Raw genomic sequence first — 14,112 nt, 5'->3', positions numbered from 1 at the left:
TATAGTTATTTACAAAGCTTTATTCCAGCAAGGGAGGGGAGCAGGCTCGTTGGAAGAGGTAGGGAAAAGGGAACATGGGTGACAGGGCAGATCAAGGGTGAGGGGAATCTTGTCCCACCCCGACCCAGAACAAGTACATATCCCCGCACATATAGGCTAGGTTGCATTCCTGGCATCAAAGCAAAATAAAACAAACACAATTCCCCCCAGACCATCTCAGGGTGAGGGAAAGGATTCCCAGGGACTCAAGCATCTAGGCTCCCCATCAGAAGTGGTAGTAATGGAGGGACACTTGGGCACTGTGCCCTGGAGAAAGCTAAATAAGGGGAAAGGGGCTACAAGGCAGCCTTCAAGAGGAAAGATGCTGAAAGTTCCTGAAGCCAGAGGAATGGGGGAGTTCTCATCTCCCTCTGCTTCTCCCCCCACTCTGGGCTTAGGGTCCTGCCCTGTGGGTCTCCTATGCCTAAGAAGAAGGGGGCTCCAAGAAATAGAAATGGTAGGAGGTTCGATTATTGAGTCCAGTGTCTTGGAATCTCCAGCAACAGGCATTGGCCAAGACAGGAATGGGACTCAGAACTAACCCAACCTCACCTCCTCAGCTTGGGGTGGGGGGAATTGGGCAGTAGTATGGATGGTAAGGGTGGGCATTGTCTGGGAGCCCTGGGCATCAGCAAAGGGACAGGCAAACAAGCAAACACATGGACTAGCCTCGGTCTCCTAGGTATCAGAAGCTGCAGCCTTGGCAGGTGAGAGGTAGGGGTTAGGGAGTGGGAAACAGTGCAGTTCCCCCATCTTCCTCCCTCTTCAGGGGTGTCCAGGGTCTTGGTGGAAGGAGGAAACAGCATTCAGGAGTGTCTATGTGCCAGGGACGGGAGGACCAGGATGCTGGGTCCCTTCACCAGGTTCTGCAAGATAAGTATGAAGTGGCTCAGTGTTTTGCCTTCTCTCTGAGCCTGCCCTTTGTCATCTGGCCCTTCATCCCAATCCAAGTTCTCAACCAGTCCCTGTCCCCAATCCCAAGCCTGGACGTGGTCCCTTTGTCTGTAAGCTTCACCCCTTCACTACCTCCTCCAGTGCCCTCTGTCTCTCACCATTCTGCACAGTCTCTTCTTCCTCTCCCTTGCCTTCAGAGGTTCCATCCTTCTCAGGCTCATCCAGCGGGGGTGGCCGCTCCCAAGGCCCCTCCAGGCCCCGGCCACAAGAAGTCTGCTTCACAGCTATCAGGTTTGAGGTGGGAGAGTGGGAGAAGCAACAGAGGCAAATAGCTCTGTTTATCCATCTAGCCCAGTCTGCCTCCTCAGTCTATGTATATATAGTATGTGTGTATGTATGTGTGTATATATATGTATATATGTACATGTATGTATATATGTGTGCCCTAGTTGTCTCTGTCTCTCTTTTCTTTTGTCTCCCTATCTGTGTCTCTGCTGGTCCAGTTTAGTTTTTTGTCCCTTGACAAATTGGTCCCCTTCTTGCCTATCCCTTAACTTTCCCCAAGGAAAGACAGACTCTCCTCCCATTTTTTTCCACCGTTGTCTTTGCGGGGGGAGGGAAGAGAGTGCAGAGCCCCCTCCAAACAAACAACATCTCTCTTTCCCATTCTGCTTGTTTGAGAGACTACACTGCCTCCCTCCCCCCCTCCCTCTCTCTCTCTCTCACACCCCCACCCATGAATGCAAGGGATTAATTAAAGGGCAATAGTTTAATCAGTTAGTTGCCTTATAGAATAAGAGGTTCTGATACTCTCCTTCCGAAGCAGAGGATCTAGAGAACCAAATGTTTACCTTCTTACCTGGGGGCAGGACATTATTAGCGCTTCTTCATTCCCATGGTCCAATGGGAATGTAAACTTTAAAGTGCTGTATAAATATTGGCTATTAATATTACTTTTCTGTTTGACAAGCCCTATGGGAATAATTCTAAAAATGCAGCAGAAGGGATGGAGGTTAGATACTACGAATGTGGCAAGGAACCAAGAGAATGAATAACATCACTGTTCTAAGAAACTTTCTATATAAGGCACATCCCCAGTTCAGGATTCCTCTGTGGGGCAGGAGCTCCTGCTGAGGTGTTTCTCTGGGCCTGGATGACCTTCCAATAGGTCTCTTTTTTTGGGTCTAGGGTACCACCCCTCCTCCCCCCCGCCATGTGGTTCTTATGCATTAGGGAGGGTCTCTACATCTGGTATCTCTTCTCTAGGGGATCTCTCTAGATTAAGTGCTCCTCTATGGGGTCTCTCCGAGCACCCTCTTGTGACATCTTTCTTTGTCTGGCATCTCCTTGTATCTGGATGCCTGCCTATCCATAGGCACAGACACCCAGCTGTGATTCCCTGGGGTCTTGTTACATTTTAGGCTTCAGTTTCCACCTTTCGGAGTAGAAGTTTGGATTAAATGAGCTCTAAGCAGACTTCCATCTCTGACAGACAGTGTGCTTAGGGTCTTCTTGGGCCTTCACATCTGGAATATTTTCCTTCCTCAATTTCTGTCTCATAGCATCCCTTTCTTGGAAGGTCCTTGTGAGTATGTATTGTTTCATTCTTTACATTTGTCTCTCCAGCATTTGCTTCTAGCATAGTGGCACATATTAGGCACTCAATAAATGCTTGTTGATTGACTGATTCCTAAACATTGGAGAGGAAGAGGTTGGGAATCAGATACTTCAATTCTCCATCCAGACACTAGAGGGCATTGTTTCCCTCTCCACAGGGCCGTGGTTTTGCTTCCTGAGTCACCTTTGAGTTTGGAATCCTGAGAGGACCTAGGAAGACAGCCCAGAACCATAGCATGCTTGGGAGCTCATCTCAGCCTGACCTTTGCTTCTAGACTGACCTGCATCCATCCTCTGTGGGAGAGGCTCTCAGGGAAGGGCCCTCTCTGCATCCACAATCCTTTGTCTCCTACCTTTACCTGCAGGGAAGACCTTTCGAATTCTAACCTTACACCTCCCCATGGCAGCTTATTCTTCTTGTCCCAGTCTTAGAGGAGATCATGATATTTAAAGGCAGAAAATATCTGAGATCTTCTGGATGAACTGGATTATAATTAGAACTGGGTATCCCTCCTCAGTTGAAGAGCTCAGTTGGAATATGTCCCACAGGCAGTGAGGCTTTCTCCCCATAGTTTTGAAACAATTCATGACAGTAAGAGAAACAATGAGCCAGAAAGGAGCTGCCCAGGGGCCCAACAGTCTCAGACTTTCTAACTTACCAGGTTCATTTCTGCCCTTGACAGTCTCTGCCTGGCTGGAGTCATCTTCCTCCTCTTCTTCCTCCTCCTCTGCTTCTTCCTCTTCCTCTCCCTGACAACGTCGGCCTCCCTGTTCACCTTCCTCTTCTTCTTCATCAGAAGCCTGGTTCTCACTCAGGTTGCTGATGGACTGCAGGTGTGATTCAGCAATGCGCTGGACAGCTGGCACAGAGAGGGCATCATGGGTCATCCATTCCCATGTGGTCACTTAAGATCAGATGGAAGGATGAACCAAGGAATTTGCCCCTGAATTAGGGCTGTGGAAAACTATGGCATTCCTACTTGTGAGACAGAGGATGCCACCCATTTTTCTTGTGCCTCCTTATATGGAAAGGGTGAGGGTAGCTTTCAGCAGCCAAACTGAAAAGAGCATGGCAGGAGGTGATGGGTGAGACCTGGTTGGCACCAACTGTCCCATGATTAGCTCTGAGGTAGAGTTTTTGGCCCCCAAGATCCTGGCAAAAGAGAAGCTCCCCCCCAATACCTTGTGCCAGGCACCAGAGCCCAGGCAAGACCAAGTGGGCAGAATATTGAGTCAACATTCTCTGGCCAGGAAGCCAGCAGCCAATATGGCCTGTGATTCAGCTGGAGAGTGGGCCATGTTCTGGAGCCAGAGTGACAGTGGATAGGGAGGAAACACCCAACTGTCCCCCCCACCAAGGACATAGGGGTACCTGCAAAAGGGCTTTTTTTCAGAGGGTAATATGCCAGTGTCACCGAAACCTCTCACTACTCCTATTGCCAGGTTGGGCGTGTGCTGATCCAGAATCACCTTTTTTTTTTCTGGCAGAAGAAACCAATAATGGTCTGATCCCTTGGACACAGTGCCCTCTAATCATATGATCATAGAGTTGGAAGGGATCTCAAAGGCCATTTAGTTCAACTCCCTCATTTTCCAGATAAAGGCCAAGGGAAATTAAATGACTTTGCCAAGGTCACGTAGATAATAAATGTCAGAGGTAGAATTTGAACCCAGGTCCTCTCTAAAGCCATCACTGTTTTTCCACTGTAGTCTGGCATGCTGGAAGTGTTTCCGGTTGGCCCTGGGACTGAGCATCCCAGTCACTCTGATAGGTGCTCCTAATTCCATCTCTCTGTCATTGGTTACCCTTGATACCAGTCCAGACATCCCTGGTGAGTACTGGCTGTCTCCTCCAGGCACCATAGGGTGCTCACAGTTATGAAAGGAGGGTAATGCCAAGTTGTATTGAGGTAGACAGAGTGTCCAGGGACCCAGAAAGTTCCCAGCCCAGCTCCTGCTGGCTTGACCCACATCCCCTCCTTCCCAACTCCCTCTGCATTGACCTAGAAAGCAGAAGTCATTACGGTCCTCAATTGGATAGGGCTGACAAACAGCAGGCCTCCACAACCAGGATAGCACAGGCATGGTTCCTACGTCCCCCAAGTCAGGTCTACAGCCAGGGAGGAGCCCAATTAGGAGCTATTCCAACTTGGATTCTTGAAGCAGAGAAGTGGGGAAATGAGGGGCAGAGACTTTAAGGACAGTAGAAGAGATGGAAAGGGCTGGGAGAGTGGGGTAAGGACTAAGGGGACACCAGGGGAGGGGGAAGGGGCAAGGCTAGAAAATTCTGGGGGATTGGGGAGGATGCTGGAGGAGAGAAGGTAAAGTCTAGAATGATTTCTGAGCATTTAGACATTAAATGAGCATCAAGGAAAGGAAATGCAGGGTAAGATGCAAATAAAGTAGCTTCATTTGAAATGAAGTCCATAGCTCAGGTATTTCTTTAGTGGGCCAGGCCCAGTTTTCTGCCTTCTTCCATCCCAACCCCCACTGCTTGGGCACACCCTCTCTCCTTCCCAATCCCCAGGTTGGCACAGTGCCCCAGCAGGGAAGGACCAGGGGGGCCTATCCTGGCTGGAAATCTTGCCTGCTGAGCCTGGGAGCAGAGCAGTTCTGGCTTCTGCCAGCTCTCTGGATGGCAACAGTGCCTGCATTGTCTGCCCACTGGTCCCGCCCCCAATGGCCCCTCCACCCCCTTCACTCCACATCCCAGGAGACCCAGGCCTTCACTACAGCCTGCCTGACTTTCTGAAAGTTAGAGACGCAATAAAAACATCATAAATCCCTCCACCCTTGTCCTTGATCCCTTGCTCCAGAAGCCTGCATCAGCTCTTAAAACCTGAGGCCTCTGTGTCCTGGCTCTCCTTGAGCCCCTAAAGGGCTCAAGATCTTAGACCAACCTCCTTTCCTCTTTCCAAATGTCTCCCTACCAGCTTCTACCCTTTTCTTAATATCCTCCTTGCTTCCCTGTCCCCATCAAACTTTCCCCTCTACCATGGTCTCCTCCCAGCCCCCATTCTTCTCCCTCCAAGGTCTCCCTACCTCCAGTGCCCTCCAATTTCTCACCTCTCACTTTCTAGCAGACCCCAGCTTCTGACCAAGAGGATAAATAAAAAATAATGGTAATAGCCACACAAACTTTTACATAACTTTTTGTGCTTTGCAAATTGCTAGATCTACATTAATACCTAATCTCATTTGATCCTTCCAACAATCCAGGATCTCAAAGCACTATCAGCTTAACCTGTATGTTCTCCATACTGTTTTTCTCCCGTTTTCATCCAAAGGAGAAATCACAAAGGTCCAGACAGACAGACAAAGAATTGACTTATGGCACTGGATGAGTGTGGGGGTAGAAGTAGGAGAAGGGACAGAGAAATCCAGGGCACCTGGAGGTGAAAGGATGACTTAGCAAAGTCCTCAGGGGTAAAGGGGTGGGAGAATTTAGAAGTTGAGATGGGCATAGGAGTCAGTAAAAGAAGAGGTGTGTTCTGATGGCGAAGAAGGGATGGTATTGGGGGTAGCCAGGATAAAAGGGGCCCAGGGAGAGAGGAGGCAGAGGCTGAGGCATTCTCCCTGCTTCCAGCCCAGGGACTGGGAGATGAATGGGGAGGAGAGTCTCAGAGCTCATGAGGTGTGAGCAGAGCCTAACCACACTAGGTGTGTGTAAGAGGTGGGGAGTGGGGGTTGGGGGGAGCTCCTGAGTGGTGTGAACACTCTGTGCTCATGCTAGAGTTTGACTTCCTTTGCTTTTCTGTCTCCTCTTCCCTTGCCTGTATCCAACCAGGTCCTTCTCCTCATGTCTCTAGATCTGCTCCTTCCTTTTAATTCAGGGCTGCCCCTCCCCAATTCCTCTTTCTGTGCTGCCCCTTCCTTCAGCCAGTTGCCACCCCTCAGCCTGAAGCATCTGGAGTGCCCTGGCCACCCGACCCCAAGAGTGGAACATTCTCTGGGCAACGTGAGTCCCCACTGAGAGGAACAAGGCTGCCTTTTTCCCTCCTCCCCTGGCAGACCCAGTCAAGTCAGATGCCTTTACCTAAGAGAAAGTGGAGAGGGGGTAGGGTTGGACCAGAAGACCCACTGAATCATAGACTACCCTTCCAGGCCCTCCTGAGGTCATCTCCCCACCCCCCACCCCCCAGTCTCCAGGAGCCTCTCCCTCAAGCTTATTGGGAATGGAGCAAGGAATTTGATTTTTTCTATTCTTTCTAGGCAGGAAAAATGCCATGACATTTACCATTCCCCTATCTCAGGACCTCTTTCCCATCATCTCTCCTGTTCTGGGGAAACCTCGATGTCCTTCCCTCTTCTTTAGATGGGAATGTTGAGAGCTAGAAGATGAGGAAAGGGGTGACCCAGAGGCCTGGAAATGGGAACTAATCAGTTACCTATGACTAATAGGCTACAGTTCCATCTACCTTCTCCTTTCACTCCCAGACTGGATGTACCTGTTGACTTTGGCTGGCATACTATGCTGGTTAAAACCACCCCTGTCCCCAAGAGCTCCAGGAACTCTTATTACACTCTTTCTGGCCCAGAGAAGTTGAGGGAGACAGACAGAAGGGGAGGGGTTCAGGAAGAACCTCAGGCTGGAGTTGAGAAGGGAGGAAGGACCTTTAAGTACTTAGCCCCACTTAGTGCTCAGAAGGGGAAAAGCTGGGGACAGAGACCAAGAGATGATGGCTAGAGATGTCTCCCTTCTCCCTCCACACATACACGTAACTATTTGGAAAACGTTCAACACAGAAAAACAGAGATAGATTCAATCTATGTAGATCTCTGCAAACACATGGAAAGGGGAAAGAGGAAGACACTGGTATTGTGGGGATTACCTCTTCTTCAGAGGAACCAAGAAGGAAGACCTGTCGCTCCCCCCTTCCTCAATCTGTGAAGATGACAATGGTAGTAAAGAAGAAACAGGCTGAACATACAAAGTGGGAGAAGAGTCAGGTCCCTTTCTGAAAGTTTCAACAATAGGATTTATAGTAAGAAGAAACTTTAGAGAATAAGACAATTCTCCACTCCTGACCCCTTTCCCCCAGCTAATTTTATGGAGAACGTAACTGAGGATGGAGGAAGGGAAGTGACTTGCCCAAGGTCATATACTCTTAATAACTGACAAAATCAGGTCTCCCAGTTCTCGGTCAGGTAGCAAGCCAGAGTTGGTACTCAAGCCCAGGTCTTATGACTCCAAATTCAGTGCCTTTTTCTCTGTACCACATAGTTTCTTTAGGAAAGCCACAAAAATGCTTTGTAAACCAAGGGGTCCTGTATGAACATGAGCTTTCATTTCATTACACACACACACACACACACACACACACACACACACACACACACACACACACACACACACACACACACACACACACACACACACACATACTTCTTTAAGTTCTGCCACCTGATTTTTGTTTTAAGACTCAAAGACTAACTATTTTCCCACTAATCCAACAAAGCTGAGTTACATGAGGAGGGTTGGAAGAAAGCAGCCCATTTCAAAGATGCCTCTACTAAAGGTCTCTCTGAATCCCCCCTTTCACCCTCTCCGACCCATCCTTCACATAGTCTCCAAGCTGATATTCCTAAAGCACAGGTCTGACATATCATTCCCTGGCTCCATTAAAATGCCAACTCTCCTATTTAACATTTAAAGCCCTTTGCAGTCAGGTTTCAGCCTTTCTGTTTAAAAAAAAAGTTTAATTTTAAAAAATGTTTTATTCATACTCTTTTATTCTACCTCTCATCGTTTTCTATTGATTCCCTACACCCCACCCTAGTGGAGTCCTTGCTTGTAATGAGTACAGTCAAGAAAAAGAAACCTTTTCTTTTTCTTTCTTTCTTTCTGGGTTGATTGTGTAGTACTCTTTTCAAACACACTTGGTTTCAACCAATCTGTCCTATTGGGTGTTGCTCAGGATACGATAATTTCATGTTCTACCCTATGCCATTGCCTGGCAGCTCCTCAAGTGTGACCTCAAGGCTGCAGGTTTCCCACACCTGGAGGTCACCACTGCCTCTTGGAAATCGTAGCTTTCTTCGAGGAGGCCTTTCCTGATTCTCTAGTTGTTAGTGTCACCCTTTGAACTTTGTATTTCTCAATATATATATATTTTGTATCTGTCTACATACATTTTTGTATCCCTTTGACAAAAAGGAATCTCCTGGAGGTCAAGGACAATTTCCCTTTTGTTTCTGTATCTCTAGCATATAGCAGCGCCTGGAACGTTAATAGGCACTTGTTAAATTGGATTGATTCCCTCCATCCCCACATCTGTACTCTTCGCTCTGGGCCCAGAAAGGAGGCAAATAACAGGCAGAGGAAGAAGTAGTACCTTTCAGAGAAGGGGGAGTGTAGGCACAGGGGTTGGATCTCTTGGTCTTGAGGTGGTGCCCCTCACCCGAGGATCTCTGCCAGAGGGAAAACTTGGGGTTAACAGAGCAAAGCTACTCATTCTACCCTGTCCTCTTCTCCCCCTCCCACAACCATTTGGCTCCCCTTCCCCATGCCCAACATATCTCTTTCCCAAGTATTTTTTCCTTCTTGGTCCTTCCATAGTGCCCTGCCTAGATGTCAAGAAGAAGCTGAGCAAATTGTCCCTGATACCATGGGTTGTGGAGGGGTTATGCTAGCCTCTAAGGGTGACTCACAGAGTTGCCCACCTTTGTTACTGATGCTGTAGAAGAGGGGGAAGCTGATAATGAGTCAGAGGTACCTGAGAGCCAGCAGTGACCCTGCAAGGTACTTGCCAATTGGCCCTGCCTCCAGCTCCTTGGAGGCCCCACCCTATGTCCTGGACCATATCCTGTTTGAAGTATAGGAGGTAGAGTGAGATCAGAGAGGTGAGAACTATGGGAGATCTGAACCTCACTTCTGTTCTCAAGGCCTATTTCCTCTTCTGTAAAATGAGAGCACTAGACTATATCAGGGGTCCTTACCTGATTTTGTGTGTCATGGACCCCTTTGACAATCTGGTAAAGGCTATGGACCCCTTCCAGGAATAATGTTCTTTAAAAATCATAATTGAGAGAAATACTAAATTTAACTTAGTGAAATAAAGATGTAAAATTTTCCCATCTAACTTCACAGACCCTCCTGAAACCTGACATTGGTTGTAGACCCCATATTAAGAAGCTCTGGGCTAAATGATCTCTAAGGTTCCTTCTAGCTCTATCTATGGGTCAAGGGCAAATATGAATAACTTGTGAATGAGGTGGAAATTCATATGCAAATTTATTTTCTGAGTCAATAGCTCAGCCACTTTGCTGATAGAGTGACCCTCAAAAGGACACAGTACTTTGCACATAGTAGATATTTAATAAATGTTTGTTGAATCAAATCAAATTGGTTGAATTGACCTAGGTGACCCCATCTGTTTATATTTCTCTGGGAAACTCTTACCTGATAGGGGGAAGCCTCTTCTTCTGCAACCAGATCATCACCAGACAGGGGGAAAAATACAGATACTGGAATCAGTGTTATTGCCCCCAAGCTTGGGACAATATTGTCCTCAGCTTGGGACACCCCCCCACCTGTTAGTGAGCTAGGGTTGACAGTGAGGACCTCAGACATCCAAGCTCTAAGACTTACTCCAAACTCTCTACCCTCTAACTACTAGGATATTTTCCAGGGCTTCTGGAAGAAGTAGACATCCCCCGGAGGATGGCGCAAGTGGGCTTACTGAAGAGGAGGGGGCTGAGGGATATGCAGAAACCAAGGATGGTAAGGTCTAGGAGAGTAGAGTAGATGGTAGTAGTTAGGGGTAACATCAAGGTAAGGACCTACAAGATCAACTGAGATACAAGGGAACACCAGTGCTTGAACCCCACCTCTATCTGAAGGGACCTCACCTGGAGAAGAGTGTTCTGAAACACGGAACAACATGGCGGGGGTTGGTCTTCGGCGGCGGATCTGTAGAAATGGAAAGTGGGGGCCAGGATAGTGAATGTGGCTAACACTCCATTTACACCAACCAGGAGACAGGAATATGGGCTCCCTAGGGGCCAATTCAAGTGACCATGTATAGAGGCATCTCCTTCCTCCATGCTGCGTCACAGACCTGGAGAAATTGAGTATTTCCTCAGAGTCTTTGAGGGAGTCAGAGGGAAAGCACATGTGAATTTGGCTTCACTTGCCAGGGCTGTGCTATTCAGGGGAAGATTCCCTCATGTTCCACTTAGCACTGTCCTCCTGTAGGTCAATTCAAGGGCTCCTGGGGAAACCCAATCCACCTGTGGAGATGAGGTAGAGGCAATGGGCTCTGCAAGCACTGGAAGCATCCCTAGCTAGCATTGTGTCAGTTTCTACATGGAAGAGATTTATGCCCTAGTTCTTTGGTAGGGCCTGTCGTATAAAGGGGTCTGCTCCCCTTCCATGGACTGTCTCTGTATCTAATCCTCTGCTACAGTCTTGCTGGGTCTGGGAAACCTTCTATGAAGGGTCTCTCTCTGTCTAGAGGCCCCTTAATAGAGCTTGACTCTGATGTAGGACCCCCAGGTAAACAAACCTGACTCCCTAAGAAGGGAAGTGAAAGCACCCTCCGGGTGCCCAGGCCATGCCAAGAAGGCAATGGTTTTAGCTCCTGAGCTGCTTCAAGTGCCTGAGATCCAAAAGTGGAGATGCTAATTAATTAGGTCCCCTCTGTGGGCTCCAGGGAAATTCACAAAGAACCAGGTGAGAGTTAAGATCCAACAATTATCTCCCCCATGCCAGATTACCAACCCTTCCCCCACTCTTTCTTCTACCAAAAAACCCACTGCTTATCTTCAAGAACCCCCCCCCCCAAATCCCTGCCCTCCAAAATGAGACCATGTATGTGAAAATGCATTTTAGATGGTAAAGGGATACATAAATATAAGGGATTGTTCTTATTGTCATATTGTCCTTATTTCTCTCTGTAGCCCACTTAAGGGTTCCTTTAGAGCTGGGACTCTCACTTTCTTTGCTTTTCTTCAGAATCGGCTATATTTCAGCAGCAGGTGATACAGCTACCATTCTTGACTGGTCGACAAGAGACCCGCCCCCTGCAAACCCACCCCACTGAGCCAATGACCCTTTGGGGGAGCGTTAAGCCCCAGGGACAGAGTCTCCCGAATGCTGGGCTATTTTTCTGTAGAGCTGGGCGTGGGGTCAGCTTCATTTCAACAAACATTATTTTGAAACAATCTGGGGGAAGGGTCCTCGGGCAGGAGGTCTGGTTGTTCTGTAGTGAGGGCTGCAGCTGGTTTCCTTTTTGCAGGTGGGGGAAGGGAAAAGAGATGAGTGGGTGGGAAGCATTTCCCACAGCCCCACCAGGGGACTCTAAGGATCCCAAGGGAGCCTAATACCTCAGCTCCAAAGGAGATGAATGGGGCAGGATGAGGAACTAATGGAAAGCTAGAGAGGGGCAAGGTGCTTGGACAGGGAGAAAGCAAGAAGTGATTCTTCAGGGGATAGGAAAAATGGGGTCAGTGTTGGGGTCCCTCGGGAAAGGAGCACAGCTTTGCTAATGTCCTTTCAATCCAGCAGTTCTCAGATAGGAGGCAGCATTGCTGTGGGGGAGGAATGGGGACAGTATATATGTGGTGGAGCGGATTAGAGGAGGTTGGAAAGTTCCCTTGGTGATACACTCATGGGCTTGACCCACAAGCGCTAAGCACCCCCTGGCTGCCTGGCTGCTTAGAGCTCTCAATGAAAGATCTAGGAGAGAGGAGGGGGAATTAGTGCCCCAGGAAAAAGTTGACCAACTCTCCAGCTAACTTTGAGAGCTTTGGTTGTCTACCTCCTAGTTCCCATGTTAACATTCCCCTGGTAGCAGGAGTGCCCCCCCTCACCCCCACCCTACTTGCCTCTGTACCATTCATCCTCACCCCTTGCCCCTAGTCCCAAACCTTTCCCCCTCTAGCAGGCAGGAGTCCAAACTGGCATTTGGTGGATAGGACAGGTATCCTAGGGAGGGAGAAGAGAAAGTCAAGTAGAATGTTAGAAGGGAGGTGGGTACCTCCTGGGGCAGAGAGAAGGGGGTAGAGTTAGCCCTGGGTGACCACAGTGACATCCAGTGCCCTCTGAGCCCACTGTGACCCCTTCTCTGCTTACCATCTCCACCTGGCGAGGGTCTAGCTGGCTCGGGGGCGCAGGCACAGAGAACTGAATCTTCTTTCGGTCTTTGGGATCCATGGCGGGAACTGAGAGGTTGAGGGGGATGTCTCTTCTCTTGCCTCTGCGGTCCGGGAACCGGAGGAGCCTGTGGGTCCCGAGCTGTTCTTCTCCTCCTGGGGCTCTGCTCCCCCGCTCGCCTCCCTCCTTTTCCTTCCCCTCTCCCCTCCCCTTCTCTCCCCTCCCCTTCCCCTCAGAGGGTGCGGTGACAGGCAGGCAACGTGTGGAGGAGGACTGTTCACGCACAGATAAAAATACAGTACTGAGCGATGGGGAATGAGGATTTACAGGCTTTTTTCTTTTCTTCTCACTCTGTCTCTTTCTGTGTATCTCTGTCTCTCACGCTCTCTGCTTCTCTCAATCTCCCTGTCTCTGTGTGGAATGAGTGAATGTGTGACTGTACGTGTGTGTGTGTGTGTGTGTGTGAGAGAGAGAGAGAGAGAGAGAGAGAATATGTGTGTGTGAGAGTGTCTGTTTGCTTGTCCCTCCTGCCCACCCCCTTGGGCTCTGGCCTCAGGATCGAATCCCCAGTCCCCTTCGCTTATGACTGGCACTTAGGTAGTTTAAGAGAGGGTGTACAGAAAGGTGACCAATGAGAGGAGAGAACTGTTTCTCTTTGGAACTGGAAGGAGGTGGGGTAGAGAGTTGGAGCCAGGTTGGGGGGGTGTCTCAGGCTGGGGGCCCCCTGCTGGATCCCCAGAACTGGAAGCTGCATTATTGATGGAGTCCAGCAGAGTAGATAATGGGGGTGGGGGAGTGTGGGGAGTGCAGCAGGGATGGGGACCTGGAACTTGAGCCTTTAACTATTTCATCCCCTGGATGCTCTGAGTACCAGGGGGAGAACAGGGTCAGAAAAAATGTAGGTGCTGGGCCAGGTTACGTGAGTCTGTGAAGATGTCAGGTGTGCAGGAATGTGTCGATGTGTGGGTGGGTGTATCAGAATACGTAGGAGTGTAGAAGTAGGAGCATGTGAAAACGTGTAACATCTTCTCCTAGGTCTGCTCCCTTCATGCACATAGAGGAGAGAGCATGAGTGCATGTGTGTGCGCGCGCGTTTGAGAGAAAGAGAGAGGGAGAGAAAGAGAGAGCAAGTATATAGGAGTGTGAGCATGTGGACTCATGTATGTCCATGGAATTTACACACCAGCTTTTGTCTGCCTAGTGCTTCAGAACATGTGTGAGGCATGTTCCTCATATATGCTCATACCTGAGAGGGAAGAGCAGTAGGGCAACATTGAGTTGAGAAAACTCTGGGGGCATTGAGCTGGGGGAGGGGAGTGAACTGTCATCTTATGTGGGAAGCAGGAGCAGAGTGAGGAGGGGCAGGAAATGCAAGGAGAAGAAGCTGTATTACGAGTGGACTTTGTCACAGGTGTATCTTACTCTGTTCATCAAAGAGCCAGAGCCTATCTGAGCTGGAAGGGTGC

At 49.0% G+C, this 14,112-nt stretch overlaps 1 protein-coding gene across 1 annotated transcript; it reads right to left on the bottom strand.

Annotated features, from left to right (window-relative positions):
* PPP1R1B (protein phosphatase 1 regulatory inhibitor subunit 1B) lies at positions 1-13,183 on the bottom strand. Its single transcript, XM_072646296.1, has 7 exons — positions 12,626-13,183; positions 10,402-10,462; positions 9,953-9,975; positions 8,886-8,961; positions 3,210-3,410; positions 1,092-1,217; positions 1-905 (listed from the first exon to the last, which is right to left on the bottom strand). Exons 1-7 carry the CDS (start codon positions 12,704-12,706, stop codon positions 856-858), a joined length of 618 nt encoding a protein of 205 aa, XP_072502397.1. The 5' UTR covers positions 12,707-13,183; the 3' UTR covers positions 1-855.
* Between the last annotated feature and the right edge of the window lie 929 nt (positions 13,184-14,112).

The sequence above is a fragment of the Notamacropus eugenii genome, chromosome 2 (genome assembly GCF_028372415.1).
Source record: "Notamacropus eugenii isolate mMacEug1 chromosome 2, mMacEug1.pri_v2, whole genome shotgun sequence".
In the NCBI taxonomy this organism is placed as follows: Eukaryota; Metazoa; Chordata; class Mammalia; order Diprotodontia; family Macropodidae; genus Notamacropus; species Notamacropus eugenii.
Note: the sequence above shows the minus strand (reverse complement) of the source record. Positions and strands in the feature narration are given on the sequence as shown.